Raw genomic sequence first — 18,140 nt, 5'->3', positions numbered from 1 at the left:
TAGAAGATTTATATGATCTCAGGAGGGAAAGTTTTCATAAGATATGAAATACACAAGCCATGAAGAAAAAGTTTGGTTAATTTAATTCCATTAGACCTTAAAAATTCTCTTCATCAAAAGATCATTAAAAAGGTGAAAAGATAAGTCAGTATAGGAGAAGCTATTTGAAACACATATAACAGGTAAAGGATTAGAATTCAAAGTATGTGAAATACTGTCTTCCAGATCAATAAGAAAAAGACAAAACAATCCAGCTGAAATTTGGCAACAGATTAGAAACAGGCAGTTTACACTTTAAATGTATAAAAAGATGCCCAACTTCATTAACAATTAGAAAAATAACGATTAAAATGAAAAATAAGATACCATTTCATATTCATCAGACTGACAAAAATTAAGAAGTCCAACAGTAGGAAGTGTTTGTGAGAATGTAAAAAAACCCATTAGGAACATAGCTAATATACCAAAGTAAATTGGCACAATAGCTTCAGAAAACAATTTGGCAACATCCAGTGAAGCTGAAGATGCTGATGTTCTACAGTTCTGTAATTCTGCTTCTAGGCATGGAACAGAGTGTACACGTGTGTACAGTAAAACGTGGGTTTAGGAGTTGGCTGGCAGTGTGGTAGGGGCAGGGAGGAGTTATTTCCACAGAGGTGTTATTTGCAGGTTTCGGAGAGAAATGAAGGAAGTTTACTACACCCAGCCATCTGCAGGATCAGTGGGGCTGCAGTGTCTTTGCTGCTACACGGAAAAGGTAATGCAGCCATTATAGCCAAAGAGGCACGCAGTGATTAGGCCCAGGACCTCTGCAAGGATTTTGGAGTGGTTTCCTCTCTCAGCAAGGAGATGGTCAGGTAGAGGATGGCCACTGTGAGGGTTTGGAAGAGATCACTCCAAGGCCAGTTGATAATCTGTGTGTTGGTGTGCAGGTAACACATGTAGATGATAAAGAAGATAGTGGCAAAGACCATCTCAATTACTGACAGGAACTAGTATCCTGATGTCCAGGCAGATTGAAATAACCAGGCACAATATAGTCTTAGCAAATGGGAGAATTCCCTTTTGGGTGCTTGAAATGTTGGTGCAGGTGGCTCAGCAGCTGGGGACCTGAAAAGCAGCCAGGATCCCCTGTGGTGTTGGCTGCAATCCTTAGGGGGCATGGAGGGTCTTGTCACTGGCTAACAGGTTCGAGGACACTGCACACTCACTGTCTTGCTCCTAATCTGGAATAAGACTCAAATTTGCCTTTTAAATGGCCCTGCAGTCTGGCTCAAACTTTTTGTACTTTCATAGTGTTTGCAGTAGTAGAAAATTACAAACGGGAATACAGTCATTGTTGGAGATTTTAACACTGCATTAACATCACTAAACAGATCTTCTAGACAGAAAATAAATAAGGCAACAGAGAAACTAAATGATACAATAGAAAAATTAGATTGGTGGATATTTTCAGAGCATTACACCCCCCAAAAATAGGATATACATTCTTTTCAAGGTCACATGGAACATTTTCTAGGATTGATCATGTACTTGGGCACAAAAGAAGCCTCAACAATTTTAAGAAGATAGAAGTTATCTCAAGCATCTTTACTGACCACAATGCCGTGAAACTAGAAATCAACTACAGAGAAACAAAGGATAAAAAAAAGGAAAGCATGGAGATTAAACAGCATACTATTAAAAAAAAACCAATGGGTCAATGATGAAATCAAAGTTGAAATGAAAAAATACCTTGAGATAAATGAAAATGAAAATACAACCACACAATTTATGGGACGCAGCAAAGGCAGTGCTAAGAGGGAAGTTTATAGCGATACAGGCCTTCTTCAAAAAGGAAGAACAATCTCAAATAAACGATATAATCCACCAGCTAAAAGAATTAGAAAAAGAAGAGCAGAAACACCCAAAAGTCAGCAGAAGGAAGGAAATAATAAAGATCAGGGATGAAATGAATAAAATAGAGATTGAAAAAAAAAGAAAAAATCAATCAAACCAAAAGCTGGTTTTTTGAAAGAGTAAATAAAATTGACAAACTTCTGGCTAAACTCACAAAGAAGAAAAAAGAGCACAAATAAGCAAAATAAGAAAGGAAAATGGAGAAATTACAACAAATAACATAGAAATACAGAATATCATATGAGAATATTATGAAAAACTATATGGAACCAAAATGGCTAACCTAGAGGAGATGGACAAGTTTCTGGAAACATACAGTCCACCAAGACTGAGTCAAGAAGAAACTGACCACTTGAACAAACTGATCACTAAAAATGAAATCGAAATAGCAATAAAAAAACCTCCCTACAAATAAAAGTCCAGGACCAGACAGCTTCACCGGGGAATTCTACCAAACATACAAAGAAGAACTCCTACCAGTCCTTCTCAAACTCTTCCAGAAGACTGAAAAAGAGGGAATACTCCCAAACTCATTCTATGACGCCACCATCACCCTGAAACCAAAACCAGGCAAAGACACCACCAAAAAAGAGAATTACAGACCAATATCACTGATGGACGTAATGCAAAAATTCTTACCAAAATACTAGCAAATAGAATCCAACAGCACATAAAAAAGATTATACATCATGATCAAGTGGGGTTCATCCCAGGGACACAAGGATGGTTCAACATATGCTAATCAATCAATGTAATACATCACATCAACAAGAGAAAGGACAAAAGCCACATGATCATCTCAATAGATGCAGAAAAAGCTTTTGATAAAATTCAACACCCATTTATGATAAAAATTCTCACCAAAGTGGGTGTAGAGGGAACATATCTCAGCATAATAAAAGCTATATATGATAAGCCTACAGCCAGCATAGTACTCAACGGTGAAAAACTCAAAAGCTTCCCACTAAAATCTGCGACAAGACAAGGCTGCCCACTATCACCACTGCTATTCAACATAGTCTTGGAAGTCCTAGCCACAGCAATCAGGCAAGAGAGAGAAATAAAAGGGATCCAAATTGGAAAAGAAGAGATAAAAGTGTCACTGTATGCAGATGACATGATACTATATATAGAAAACCCTAAAAGGTCCACACAAAAACTACTAGAACTAATCGAAGAATTCAGCAAGGTAGCAGGTTACAAGATTAACATTCAAAAATCAGTTGCATTTCTTTACACTAATGATGACTCAACAGAAAAAGAAAGTAAAGAAATAATCCCCTTTACAATAGCACCCAAAGTAATCAAATACCTAGGAATAAATCTAACCAAGGAGGTGAAAGAGTTATACATGGAAAATTATAAAACATTGATTAAGGAAATAAAAGAAGAATTAAAAAAATGGAAAGTTATCCTATGCTCCTGGATTGGAAGAATCAATATTGTTAAAATGGTCATACTGCCCAAGGCAATCTACAGGTTTAATGCAATCCCTATCAAATTACCCAGGACATATTTCACAGAACTAGAACAATTGTAGTAAAATTTGTATGGAACCACAAAAGACCTAGAATTGCCAAAGCATTACTGAAGAAAAAGAGGCTGGAGGAATAACTTTCCCAGACTTCAGACAATACTACAGAGCTACAGTAACCAAGATGGCATGGTATTGGTACAAAAACAGACACATGGACCAATGGAACAGAATAGAGAGCCCAGAAATGAACCCACAAACTTTTGGTCAACTGATCTTCAACAAAGGAGGCAAGAATATACAATGGAATAAAAACAGTCTCTTCAGCAAATGGTGTTGGGAAAACTGGACAGCAGCATGTAAATCAACGAAGCTAGAACACTCCCTTACACCATACACAAAATAAACCCAAAATGGATCAAAGACTTAAACATAAGACAAGATACAATAAACCTCCTAGAAGAAAATATAGGCAAAACATTATCTGACATACATCTCAAAAATATTCTCCCAAGCTATAGAAATAAAAGCAAGAATAAACAAATGGGACCTAATTAAACTTACAAGCTTCTGCACAGCAAAGGAAACCATAAATAAAACAAAACGACAACCCACGGAATGGAAGAAAATTTTGGCAAATGAAACCGACAAAGGCTTGATCTCCAGAATATATAAGCAGCTCATACAACTTAATAAAAAAAAACCAAAACAACCCAATCCAAAAATGGGAAGAAGACCTAAACAAGCAATTCTCCAAGGAAGAAATACAAATGATCAATAGGCACATGAAAAAATGCTCAATATCACTAATTATCAGAGAAATGCAAATCAAAACTACAATGAGGTATCATCTCACACCAGTCAGAATGGCCGTCATTCAAAGATCCACAAATGACAAATGCTGCAGAGGCTGTGGAGAAAAGGGAACCCTCCTACACTGCTGGTGGGAATGCAGTTTGGTGCAGCCACTGTGGAAAACAGTATGGAGAGTCCTCAAAAGACTAGGAATAGACTTACCATATGACCCAGGAATCCCGCTCCTGGGCATATATCCAGAAGGAACCCTACTTCAAAATGACACCTGCACCCCAATGTTCATAGCAGCACTATTTACAATAGCCAAGACATGGAAGCAGCCTAAATGTCCATCAACAGATGACTGGATAAAGAAGAAGTGGTGTATTTATACAATGGAATACTATTCAGCCATAAAAACCGACAACATAATGCCATTTGCAGCAAAACGGATGTTCCTGGAGAGTGTCATTCTAAGTGAAGTAAGCCAGAAAGAGAAAGAAAAATACCATATGAGATCGCTCATATGTGGAATCAAAAGAAAAAGGAACATAAATACAAAACAGAAACAGACTCACAGACATAGAATACAAACTTGTGGTTGCCAAGGAGGCGGGGGCTGGGAAGGGACAGACTGAGATTTCAAAATGTAGAATAGATAAACAAGATTATACTGTAGAGCACACGGAATTATATACAAGATCTTGTGGTAGCTCACAGCAAGAAAAAATGTGACAATGAATATATGTATGCTCATGTATAACTGAAAAATTGTGCTCTAAACTGGAATTTGACACAACATTTTAAAATGACTATAACTCAGTAAAAAAAATGTTAAAAAAAGCTAAAGCTCTTGCCCTTAAGAATCTCTAAGATTAGTTGAAGAGTCACCTACCAACAGTATGCCAGGCATATAAAAAAAATAAGGCAATATTTGGCTCTAACCTTGTGAAGTCTGTCACAAGAGTACCAGTGGAAGTCTCTGCATGTCTGGCTCTGCTCTGTAACATTAGGGGCTTCACATGTACATGTACCCATGTGGACCTAAAGGCCCAACTCCACCCAGGTTGCATCTGTCCCTTTCCAAAGAGCTGCCCTTTATAAAAAAAAAAAGAAAAGAAAAGAAAATTACAAACATGCTAGGTATCACTCTATCACTCAGCGGGTAACTGGATAAATAAATTATAGTATTTTCATAAACAGAATTGCAAAAAAGTGGTGAAACACTCAACTAGGTTTACATATATCAACGTGGATGAATCTTACAATTTTAAATGAAAAAAATTGCCTGAAGAATACTTTATTATATATGCAATTTATGTAGTGTATAAAAAATTCAAAACAATGTACTTTTAGGGATACGTATGTGGTAAAAGTATAAAATACATGAGCAAGACATACTCCAGATTTACAACAGGATTATTTTTGTGGGAAGGGAAGGGGATTTGATCAATGAGAGGCACTGCCTAGAATAGTAACATTTGATTTCCTAAGCTGGGTGGTAGTGTAGGGTTGTTCATTATATTATTCTTTATACCTTTTTGTGTATCTTAAATGTTACATCGTAGTTAACAAACATAAAAGTATATGTAAATGGTTGCCATGTGGAGATCTCAAATACAAGTATATCGGACAAGTAACACTACCCTCATGCTATCCAAATGAATAGTTGTGGCTGGAGCTACAATTTCCAGTGACAGCATCTGACATATATTTAAAAGGTGGTATATCTCAAAAGCCTTTTTATTTCCCTGCAGAAACTCTCTCTAGCCCCACTTCAACCCACCCCAAACTCATCTCACTTAAAAGCATCCACGTTTACCCAATTGCTCTGTCTGAAACACCAGAGTCTTCCTTGCCTTCTCTCTTTGCTGTGCATCCCCGAGTCCATCAGCAAGTCCTCTCATTGCTGCCTACACAGCCCATCCAGAATCTGTCCTTTTCTTTTCCTCTCTGCACTCTCACCCGATGCATTGCACTCCAGCCTCATCTCTTGTACGGATGACTGCTAAAAGTCATTCTTCTACCATCTATGGCCTCCTCCCTAACCTGCCTCCCAGTTGCTATTCCTGCCAGCTCCCCCATAGTCTCTGTTCCACCAAGATCTCTTAAAAATGTAAATCAGTTCACATCACCACTGTTTTAAGATTAAATGAGATAATTAGAGATTATCAGACTAAGTGATATAACCCAGAAAGAGAAAGACAAGTGGATATCTCAGTAGTTCAACTATATTCCCCAAAGTCTGGATATTAGATTCTTGGGGTCTTCTCTTGGGAAACACATGCAGGTTGCCTGAGATGCGTAGGTAGTCATCCTGTCTGTCAGTGGTTTCCAAGCGCCCTGGTTCAAACCCTAGGGTTAGGGCCACAGGATAGGGAAGACGTAGAAGCGAATCAGACACAGTCTGATTCCATGGACTCTGCTTGGTTTCTGTCTAATGTGGGTGATTTAGGGGTACACATACATACCTGACTGGGGGACCCAGGCAGGGAGAAGATATGCAGCTTGGTCTGACTCTTCAAACTTTGCCACCCCACAGGCCTCAGAGTTCTTCTTTCTGGCAATATATATCTCCGAGTTCATCATCAAGCTCTACGCAGACCCCATCGGCTTCTGGGAGGATGGCTACAACCTGCTGGACGTGGTCATTTTCTTCATTGTCTTCATCCCCCACATTATCCCCAAGATCATGGGCATATACTACCCCTACATAAACATTGCTCAAGGCATTCAGTCCCTGCGCATTCTTAAGATTATCACCTACAGCCGCGGCATGAGGGTAAGTATCCGGGGACGCTGTGTTCTGGGAGTGCAGGGCATAGGGCTGATCTGCTCAGCAGCCCCGATGATGTAATATTGCCAACACTCTCACCCAGCGATTGCATCCTCCTTGTAGCAGATTGATTCTTACCTATATTATCTCATTTAATCTTTTTTTTAAAAATTAAATTAAAAATTTTTAATCGAAGTATAGTCAGTTTACAATGTGTCAATTTCTGGTGTACAGCATAATGTTTCAGTCATACATGTATGTACATATATTTGTTTTCATATTGTTTTTCATTATAGGTTAGTATAAGATATTGAATATAGTTCCCTGTTCTATACAGGAGAAACTTGTTGTTTATCTGTTTTATATATAGTAATTAGTATCTATAAATCTCAACCTCCCAGTTTATCTCTTCCTATGTCCTTCCCCACTGGTAACTATAAGTTTGTTTTCTACGTCTGTGAGTCTGTTTTGATTTCACAAATAAATTCATTCATGTCATTTTTTAAGATTCCACATATAAGTGATAGCATATGGTATTTGTCTTTTTCTGGCTTACTTCGCTTAGTATGATAATCTCTAATTACCTCATTTAATCTTAAAACAATGGTAGGAAAGGTATTAGCTCCATTTTACAGATGAAGAAGTTGAGGCACACGGTCGCTCAGTAGTCAGATGCCAGAGCTGAGCTTTCAAAGATGCGTCTGACTCCAGAGGCCATCTGGTCTTTTCCTCTATCCCATACTATAGGGTTTGAACTACATGCCTAGGAGTCTCCAGATCTTTGGTGGTCCTGGCTACTCACTGCTTTCCCCCAAAACTAAGAGTCTCCTGCTTCTCTTGATGGGACGGTCTCATTATTGTTCAGGCAGCCCTGGAAGTGCTGCTCCTCCCCAGAAGTCCGGGGGTGACCAGTCTTCACTTGACTCACAGGTTTCAGAACAAGCCTCAGAGGTGACTCAAGCCTGCCCTTGGGCCTTTATCCTGACCACAGTGTGTTGGCCCTGGCTCTGCACTCAGCATCCATGCTTCTCCAGGAAGGGGCTGGTTTGGACCTATTTGATCAGTTAGGGTGTGTCAGCCTGTTCTGCTGAAGAGGTTGCCCCTAGCACAGCTGGGGGTCTGTCTATCTAGGGCCTAGGACTGACACTCAGGGACCTGGGTAGAGAAGAAAAGGGGGGTGGTAAAGAGCGCCTCCAGCCGCAAACCCCGTTAATTCATGTCTTGCTGTTATGTTGTCATACACCTGGTGTGCGTCTTCTCCCAAACAACAGAGTCCCGTCCTCCTGCTCCTTCTCTTCGTGGCGAGGCACCATGTCTGTGCTCCCAGGCCCCACTTCCTTATCTGTCATTTATGCCCAGTCTTCCTCCCTCAGCTCCACAGTCACTAGCCTCTCTGAGGTTGCCAGCAACCTCCCGTTACCAGTTCCTCTTGGTTTTCCTCCAGCCTCTTGGGCGTGACTTCTCGGGTGTATGTTGTCTTTGCCTGGCCCATGAGTGTGGTTTTCTCAGGACTCTGTCCTCAGTTCCCATCTCTTCTCCCTCCTTACGTTCTCTCTGGGTGACCTTTTCCACTTTTCAGGGCTCTTCATCTGCCCACACCTCCCTCTTTGAACTTTGGACCTCACTGCTTCCTGGATATTTCACGTGCTCCTTAGACTCAACACATTTCAACTGAAAGTCATCTCTCTCCTCCCACCTCCACTCTCAAATCCCCAACCTGACTCCTCCTCCTGTATTCTGTCTTTTGGTAATGGGTGTCTCCCACCCCCATTCAACTGCCAAGTCATAAATTTGAGTGTCGGCTTTGACTCCTCTCTCTGTAGTCCTGTAGTGTGGCCTCCTAGATCGTTATTGGCTTGCCCATGTCTTTTCACCCTGACAGCCATCATCTTTTCTCCATCACCATCTGCCTTTCCATGGGTTCCTGCAGTGGCTCCCCACACTAAGGAGAGCCCTGGAGCAGAAATGCCCCAGCAGCTGAGAGAAGCACTGAAGTGTACCTCAAATCATGGCATCCTTCCTTTCACACCTGAGAGTGGCTCCCCTTGCTCATGGGCTAGAGATAGACCTGATAATGTGTCCTAGTGGGAAGGGGAGTGTCTGGGGGGCTGGGCATTAGAATCTGTGTCAGGGAGGGATGAGAGTAAGTCAGGTGGACAGGAAAGACAGGAGCTCCCTGAGGGGTAAGTGCTGGGAGGTGGACACCTCAGAGTGAGGGAGTGATTAGACAGTGGGGAGTATAGCCTGGTTTTCTGGGTGTTGGGCCCCAAGGGAGCAGGGGCAAGGGTCACTGGAGATGAGGAAGTCAAGGGAACAAGAGGCCTGGGGGATGGTGGGTGTCCAGTGAGATGCTGAAAGCCCCTAGGATGACAGGAGGATGGGGTGAAGCCTGAAGCAGAGGAATGGGAAGGTGGAAAGTTGGCCCTGCCCAGAGGCAGGGGCTTTGCCCTTGGAGGCCAGGGCTTCGAGGATGAGGTAGAGGGTGGCCTCCTGAATCAGGTCAGTTGGGGGACAGGCAGCCTCCTTCAAGAGAGCTTCTAAGAAGTGACGTCCTCAGGCAAGAGGAGATTTTCAGGGAAGGCCAGATCACCGTAGAATGAGGGTGCCAGAGACCTGCAGGAGTCATGAGAGGAAGGAGGTGATGGCGATGGGCTGAGGGATGGGAAGTCCAGGACTGCTCAGGGAGGAGGACACAGAAAATACCAGTGGCAGGAGGGGCTTCTGTCTTGGGGTTTGAGGGGAGGGCAGGGACCCAGAGTGTCCCCTTGTGAGGCTGAGGGCACTGACTACCTGCTGGGTGCATCGTGGTGTCGTGTCATGGCAGCCTGGTCAGGCGGAAAGCCTGAGTCTTGGGGCCTGGCGAGGACAGCCCAGGGACGCAGTGCAGGGCACACAGCCCTCCTCACTGGCCAAGGCCTGTCCCACAGCTCAGCCTGGCTTGCTTGGTGACCACAGGCCTCTGCTCAGCCTTTTGTCCTCGAAGATATGCACAGTGACCCATGGGCACGCAGACACAGCATGTGCATAGACATATGGTCCGTATTTGACCTCAGGGTCTTTCTGTCATTAAGCAGAACCTTGTATCCAAAAGTTATTCCCTGGGGACCACCAGACGCCCTGGCGGTGGCTCTTCTGTGGCTTTGGGGATGCTCTCTGTACCCTGGCCTGGCTAGCTGGCCAGGGGGAGCTGGAGGTGCCAAAGGTGAGACCTTGTACCTCTGTGTTAATTTATATTCATTGAAGTCTAAATGAGGCTCTCATGGAGCCTCAGCTCAGTGCCCAGAGAGGGCCCTCTGGCAAACTTTTGCTCCTTTTTTTCTGATTAATTAAAGTGACATTTTGCCTTCTGACCCATGGCAATAAACTTGCACTGTGAGGAAATTGTTCCGTGTTGTTTTATACACAGAGAGGTTCTGTTAGCTGGACAGCCAATGGCCACGCTGTCCCTGTTCATCTCCATTTCAGCCTGAAGAACAACCTTCAGACACCTGGCTGTGGTGGGAGCCCAGGCCCCATCCCCCGCCTCCCTCCTCCTCCTTGGGGCCCATCACCTGCCACATGCCTCTCCATATCTGGAATGCCCCAGGACCCAGAGGGCAGCTGCAGCTTGACTCAGCCCAGGGGAGCTGAACTGGGGACTAGGAATTGCTTCCCCAATGAACTGGGAAATTCAGAATCAGGTACTTACTTGGGGCCAGGCTGTAGGCCTAGAAGGCCCCGACTTCCTCAGGTTAGGAGCTACCAGCCTATGGGGATCTGGGCAACTGTCTCTGGGACTGGATTCCTGCACACCCTGGACTGCAGACCAGTGGGTCCTGCCTGGATGGTGCTGGAAGAACGAGGCCAAGGCCAGCTGGCAGGAGCCAGTCCCACATAGGCTTCCAGGGAGCGTGGCATCTGCTCCATGGCTGTTCTCAAGGTTGCTTGGCTTTGACCACAGGCACCGCTGGGCCTGCAGACTAGCCTGGAAGCAGGGGACCCAGCCAGTCCTCTCCCCCATCCTTCTGTGGTGCCTCGGGTTCCTGCACGAGGCGCTGCCCCTCCCTGCCCGCACAGACCTCACCTGTAAACTGCGTCCCATTGCTGCGTTTCTCGTGAGTTCTTACCTCTTCAGTCTTAGAAGTTCTTGGGAAAGAAGTTCTATCTCTCTTGCAGGGTTGGAGGCAATTTTTTACCTCTTAATTCTTTTGGAATTAATTCTCAAACACTGATTTTCTTCCCCCAAGGAGAGGAAGGAGGCGTTGTGTGTGCGGTTGCCCCTGCAGGCAGCTGCCAAACCAGTTCATGTGCAGGGCAGCCCTAGTGCTTCTGGGTTATCTCTCTGCTTCCCAAATTACTCTCAAACTGTCGAAAATTCACTGTCCCATGTCCCAGCTCTATCAGTACCTCCTTCCCTAGTGTTAAGTCAATAAACAGTTTCTTGGCTTAGTAAAATATGCTTTTGTGGTTGGCGGTGGTGGCACAAGGCAAAGGGCAGTTCCAGCTCTGCCATTATATTGCAGTGAGACCCTGGCCAAGGCACTTTGCTTTTCTGAGTCTCTGATCCCTCATCTTGAAATGTGAAGAATAATAACATCTGTCTGCCTTGACCTGATGTCTGTGTCAGTGTCAGTGTCCAGGCAGGTGACCGTGTATTGGCAAGACACGGGCATAAAGCATGAACGATGAAGAGTGGGAGATGAGACAAGCAAACACCCATTTCACAGGGGAAGCCTGAGGTCACAAGGTGGAGACCTTCCTGTGAAATGGGGTCCAGGAAGAATGGGAAGCCAGGTCCCTCAGCCCTCTTCATTCCCACTCCTAGGGTGGCTCTGCTACTCTTCTTGGGTCTGGAAGATCATTCAGGGCTGGCCCTCAGCTGAGAAGCAGGAGCAGGACATCCTGGGATGACCACAGATGCAGCCTGGGGTTCAGGTGGAGTGGTTAGTGGTGCTGACGGGTGACTACCCCCGCCCTGGGGCAGCACAGGCGATCTGCCCATGGGTGACTGAGTGTGGAGACCAGGTATTGGTAAACCACTGTTAAATTGGGGTAGCCCTCATCTGGGCGCAGTTCCCATTCACTCATTCATTTGTTCATTCATCATACAACCATTTATTGAGCATCTACCATGTGCCAGGCACTGGATGCTGGGGACAACTGGCGTTGGGGCACACTGGACCTCTGTCCTCTGAGCCCAGCCTGGCCTGGCAGCCTGGCTTAGACCCAGCACCTCTGCCTTGCAGACCCTCATCACCTCTGTGGGGCAGATAGCCAGTATCGTGGCTTCCGTGCTCATCCTGTTCTTCGTCCTGATGTACATCTTCGCTATCCTGGGCTTCTGCCTATTTGGAGTTTCAGAGAGGGCTGACCTGGATAACTGGGGGAACCTGGCTTTGGCCTTCTTTACCCTCTTCAGCTTGGCCACGGTACTGTGTTTGGGAACGGTGTTGGGGGCAGGGGCGTCAAGAAGTGATGGCCCGCTGGTGTGAGTGTGTGGACATGCTGGGCCTCACATGGGGCCTCCCCCATGTTCAGGCACTTAGCTGGGCTGTCCTCCCAGGGCTAAGCACAGGCCAGTGCCCTGGCCAGGAGTCCATCTCTGTCTCTAATCTTATGATTCCCTAGAGCATTCTTATTTGTCTCACAGGGTTGTAAAACTTTCAAAAAGTTCTCAAAAGATAATTCATTTGGATTAAGTTTCATTTAGACATGAAACCCATGTCACATAGCCTTTTTGGGAACAGGCTGTCACAAATCCACCCAGAATAAGCCTGCATTAGCCCAAGCCTAGAAGTCTAGATTCTGTTGGACTCTGGAAAGACTTGAGTCTTTCCACAGGAGGACCTGGAAGAGGGGCAGTGTCTTTTTGGGAAGGATGGGAGACCTTTTGGAGAAGAGCCCTCAGGCCACCTTGGTCAGAAGTGCCCCTACCCTGTGGGGCCCTGCATCACCAGGCCAGCATGTGTTGCACTGGAGTCAGTGGATTAGGAAACTGTTGAGGGGCTGAAATGCAAATAGAGCCAGGCTACTCCTCAGTGGGGCTGGGGCGCCCCTAGGGGAGCTGAGCATGAGGCCTGCTCCTCTGGGTCTTGGCACCAGCATACCCTGCTCTGCCGGAACAGGTTGATGGCTGGACAGACCTGCAGGAGCAGCTGGATGCCCGGAATTTTCTTCTGAGCCGGGTGTTCACCATCATCTTCATTTTGCTTGCCTCCTTCGTCTTCCTCAGTATGTTTGTGGGAGTGATGATCATTCACACTGAGGTGAGGTGGCACTTGTAAGGATGGGGAGGTGGGGGTTAGGTATGGCAGGTGGAGCTGTGGGCCCAGTCTCCAGGGAGGACCCTGAGCTGTCTCCCTCCTAGAGTGGAGGGGAGGTGGCCAGGTGGGTCCTTCCCTACCCCAGCCCAACTTTCCATGAGTCTGTGCATTCTCCCCACCTCATGATGGTGGCCAGCAGGACAGGTGCTTGAGAAATCACTGCATCTGCAACTGGCTGCTTGAATTGGGGGCTGGCCCCCTATGGGGGGAGGTCCTCCTGCTGAGGGGCCTGAGCAGCAGTGCAAGGCTGGAGGAGAAGGAAGATGAGGGGTGGGGTACACAGTGAGGGCCCACACCTTCCCTCCATCCTCCCACCCTCAGAATTCCATGAAAAAGTTTGAGCGGGAGCTGACGCTGGAGAGACACACGATTCTGATGGAGGAGAAGCAGGCAATTCTGAAGCGGCAGCAGGAGGAGGTCAGCCAGCTGATGCAGACGCAGGTAAGGGACCTCCACAGGCAGGCGGACAAGCAGAAGGATAGTCAGGGCTGAAGGACTGGTGTGGCCCATGTGGAGGGCAGGTGGCCTTGGACATCTGTGGCATTTGTTAAGTCAGGTACTCACCCCCTGTGCTTTTCAGAATCAGACTTTATTCTTGGCATTTTTGTATTTCTCCGAGCCTCTTCCAGTGTTGAGTGCTGTGATTATGATATTTTTTCTCCTTCGTGGGAAGAACTCTACTGCTGGGCCCTTTGCCTGGAGCACCCTTGTTCCTGAGGGCTCCCTGGGTGCCAGGCAGGCTGGGTACCTGTCTGCTGAGTGGGTGAGGCCATAGAAGCCCTGACAGGTGTTACTAACCTTGGTTTTTCTAAACCAGAAGGAGAGTGAGCACAACAGGCTGGGGCTTTTCTGCAAGCTACAACTGTGAAGTGGGGCGGAAGCCTTCCCTTTTCAGCTGAGTGCTCTGAGCCCCCTGTGTTGAGCCCTGGGCGCTACCCCGTTTCCCCCCATGTGGCCAGTGCCTCCTTTTCAGCCTCCTGTCTGAGATGGAGACAGCCGCCTATCTCGATGCGCCCAAGGTTGTCCAGAGCAGGGTGAAAGGCTAAGCCATGCTCAGACTCTCACTGATTTCTGCCTGAGTCACCTGTCCTCATGTCAGTGATGCTGGCTCACCATGTGACCTCAGTCAGTGGGGTCCAGGCCCAGAAGGGGTTGGGGTGAACCTGTGATTAGGCTCAAGGCTCATCCTGGGACCAGGGTCAGGCCTCTGCCTGGGTGCCTCATGGAGGGTCCCCAGGTCTCTGTGTAGCCTGATCACCTCCTCCTCATTCTCATTCTCGTTCTCATATTTATGCTCCTCTCTGTAGAAAAATGTTGACTATAGTTTTGCTGAGCTGGTGGAGAACTTCAAGAAGACCCTGCAGCACACTGACCCCATGGTCTTGGACGATTTTGGCACCAGCCTACCCTTCATTGATGTCTACTTGTCCACTCTGGACAACCAGGATGCTACCATCAGCAAGTCAGTCCCAGCCCTGCTGACCCTGGCCCACGGGTGCCAGGCCTTTCCTGGTCCCCAGGCTTCTTTGAGGGTACCCTGTGAGAGCAAGGGGGGTGGTGGCCGATGTGCAGGGTGGGTAGAACGAGGTCTTTCTTGGGGGTGCATGGGACTGGGCTGCTGTGTAGACAGGCCCAGGCTGGTGGGACTCTACTCCCCTGGCCCTGCCTAGTACCCCTGACCCATATTTTAATACTGGCTCCTTTGGATCTTCAGGCCCCTCCCCACTAAGCCCTTTTCAGAGGGCAGAGGAAAGAGCCCTGTCTTGACAAGACAGAAGCTGAGGCTCCTGGCCTGGTTCTGCCACTGCTTCCTGTGCGACTCTGGCCGGGTCTTTGTCTCTTTCCCACCTGTCACAGGAGGGGCTGATTCTTGGAAAGCAGTGTGTATGAAGCTCCGAGCTCGGCCTGGCCCCGGCCAGTGCTCAGTGTGAGTCAGCTGGGATCGTAACTGGCCGTTACTGCAGGAAGGGGAGGGACATGATTAGCCTGGTTTCTCAATAAAAGCCCCCCAGAGAGCTTCGTGGACTGGAGGAACTGAAAGGAGGGGACCTAGGATCAAGAGTGGGCCAGGCAGTGTCTGGGCACATCTGATCCCCTCACTCAGAGCCCAGGAGTCTGTTGTCTCCAACTTGACCCTGTAGTGAAGTCACTTGCTCCTGGGGTCACAGGTAAAGTGGCAGACCCAGGTTTCCCACCCAGCCTGATCTGAGCCTGAAGTCCTTGCTCTTCTTTGACTCCACACCTGCTAGAAGTGGCGAACATGCAGGGTGCAGGGCCGGGTGCAGCCCACCAGTGAGCTCAGGCCCCCTTCCCTTTGTCTCCAGGCTTCAGGAGCTGTACTACGAGATGGTGCATGTGCTGAGGCTGATGCTTGAAGACTTGCCCCAGAAGGAGCAGTCGCAGTCCTCGGAGAAGGTGGATGATAAGTAGCTAGGTGTGGGCACCTAGGCACCAATGGTCTCACAGGCTGTGCCGGGTACCCATTAAACACAGACTTTCTGAGTTGGCCTCTCCACAGTTGCTATGATCATGGTGTTTTTCCACCTCTGGGAGTCAGGTGTGAGTAGGTGCCCCTGGAGTCAGCCAGACTTTGGGAGTAGGGAGAGGAGGGCTCGAGACTCATCCTGGCCAGAGGCCACATCTAGAATCTATACAGGCTCCCTCCTCCCTTGATCCCAGCAGCAAAGACCCACTGGGCTTCTGGGATAGCCACCTAAGGACCCCAGACCAAGAAGGACCTCCAGCTGTCCCATGAGAGTGCATGGCTCCTTTGAACTTGGGTGGCCCTACCGATCTGGAAGCTCTGCTGGGCATGTCTGTGTGGGTGTCCCTACACCTAGCAGAGCCACCTCTCTGTGCACTCGCTGCTGTAGAGACCCCCCACCACTTTGGAATTCTCCTCTGCTTTTTCCTAGACTCACAGTGATGGTGGTTCCCATGGGGTGCCGCCTTGACTGGCAGGATTCTGTTGTGTGGGCAGGCAGCTCAGGGGGTACCTCATGCAGGGGCCAGGGGAGTGGCAGCATCGGGTACTTTGGTCCGCACCCTCCCTTTAGTTAGAAGTCTTCACTTAAAAAGTGGCATTTTCATGTCATTCTTGGCCAAATGACTGCCAGAGTTACTAAGGTCCTGGCCCCACCCTGGTCCAGCTATGATGGAGCCATCTGAAGGCCCAGGTGGGGTATGGCGGCCCTTGCTCCCAACTGGCCAGGCTCCCAGCAGTGCCCCCCTCTGCTCCCATGGCTGAGAAGTGTTCCTGAGGCCTGTTACCTTAGCAGTGCTGTCCTAGACAGAGGACAGATGAGTTCTGGGTAAAGCTGGTGTGTGCAGAAAGGTGCAGACCCACTCTGGGGAATCAGGTCAGTAGAAAACTTGTAGAATTGAGAATGACTGGACCAGGGTCCCCTGGGGGTGGTCCATGGGCTCTGGGCCTGGATGGCAGCACCCCTGAGGCCAGGGGACAAGGGCCAGAGGAAACCTTTACTTGCTGTTTCATCCATCCATCTGATTCCTATTTCCTGAGCTGTGCTGGGTGCTGCGGGTTCTGTGATGAGAAATCCATGGTCTCACCCTGGCCCTCTTGGTGCCCACAGTTGTGTAGGGTGGAGAGAGTCATCCAACCAGATTTGATGAGAGAAAATTTCCCTCAGGACGTGATAGTAATTGTTTGAATGCAGAGGGCACATGTCTTCTAAGATGCTCAAATTATTTCCATTTGCAAATGTGCACACTCAGGACCAAATTGAGAATTGTGTGCAAGGGTGCCAAGGAGGATGGCTCTGGGGTGTGAGACTGATCACCATGCTGTGGGGAAGCTTCCGAGGGCAGCGCATGTGGCCTCGCTGCTTCCTGGGGTGGAGAGAACTTTGTGCCAGTGCCCTGGGAGGTAGGCCTGAAGTAATGGGGTATGCATCCAAGGCCTAAATATGAAGGGTTGACTCCCTGCTGGGGGCTTGCAGGGATGCTCTGGCAGGTGCAGCCCAGTCCACAGGCACCCAGGCCTCAGGTAGTGGCTCCGATTCAGGACTGGGACAAAGCAGACACTGCCAGCTGCCCCACACTGGATGTGCCAGTGTTGCTTGGGGGATCTGAAAACACCTCTACCTGTTCTCACCCCAGAATCCTGGGAGTTGCCCTAGGCCTCTGGGAGTGAACAAAAGATTAAAAAAATTTCCTCAGGGAGTTAAGTTAATAAGTACTGTGGTTTTAGAGTCCAGAGACCTGGATTCCTTAATCAGGTGACCTTGGGCAAAGTGTTCGGTCTTTGGAAACCTCAGTTATTTCCTCTGAGAAATAGGTTGATAAAAGTGTCCAACTGTAAGGTCAAATGAAATACATGTGAGAGTGTAAAAAAAAAGACATAGTCAACTATTGTTCGTGCTTCCTGGCTCTCAACTCGACCTGTGCTGTGCGACCAGCTATGGTGGTGGGCTGTGCTGGTCATGCGCTGAAGAGACACTCGACCGACCAACAGTGAAGTGGTGGGGGTGAAATTATGGAGCTGAAGGCAGTAAGTGGAGGTCAGGAAGCTGTGGGGGTGGAGGGGTGAATGGGTGTCCAGATAGAGCAGCGTGGGATGAGCAGCTAGGAGGTCCCAGCAGGGAAGCCCCAGGCATGGCCGAGGGCAGGCTGCCTTTAAGGGCATGAGCAGAGAAGGCTTTCACAGAACTGAGAGCCGGAAGAGGGTGACGTGCAGAGGGCTGGCTCAGCGCTGCTGTCAGAACAAGCCAGTGGATATTTGGCGCCAAGTCCCAAAGCAGCATTTCTGTTTGGCTCTCTTTGCCTGCAGAGCAAATACTGGCAGATTGGAATTCCCACTTGGGCTGTCACCAACTCAAACAGGCTTGGCCAAGGCTTTCAATTGATTTGCTTGGGGCAGAAGTGACTCTGCTTG

General features: G+C 47.7%; 1 protein-coding gene across 7 annotated transcripts in view; it reads left to right on the top strand.

The window, feature by feature from the left end:
• Nucleotides 1–18,140, top strand: part of CATSPER3 (cation channel sperm associated 3) — a 335,119-nt gene that overhangs the window by 19,092 nt on the left and 297,887 nt on the right. For 4 of the 7 annotated variants that reach the window (XM_072957143.1, XM_072957124.1, XM_072957129.1 and 1 more), the window contains exons 3-8: nt 6,711–6,950; nt 12,170–12,352; nt 13,049–13,189; nt 13,568–13,687; nt 14,554–14,708; nt 15,571–15,661. In XM_072957143.1, coding sequence (XP_072813244.1) covers nt 6,711–6,950; nt 12,170–12,352; nt 13,049–13,189; nt 13,568–13,687; nt 14,554–14,708; nt 15,571–15,661 — 930 coding nt within the window. Of the gene's footprint in view, nt 1–6,710; nt 6,951–12,169; nt 12,353–13,048; nt 13,190–13,567; nt 13,688–14,553; nt 14,709–15,103; nt 15,174–15,570; nt 15,760–18,140 lie in introns of those variants that run through there. The other 3 variants (XM_072957142.1, XM_006212794.4, XM_072957139.1) reach the window with 3 other exon arrangements.

Source organism: Vicugna pacos, chromosome 3 (genome assembly GCF_048564905.1).
Source record: "Vicugna pacos chromosome 3, VicPac4, whole genome shotgun sequence".
Taxonomy (NCBI): domain Eukaryota; kingdom Metazoa; phylum Chordata; class Mammalia; order Artiodactyla; family Camelidae; genus Vicugna; species Vicugna pacos.
This window is presented reverse-complemented; position numbering and strand designations above follow the sequence as displayed.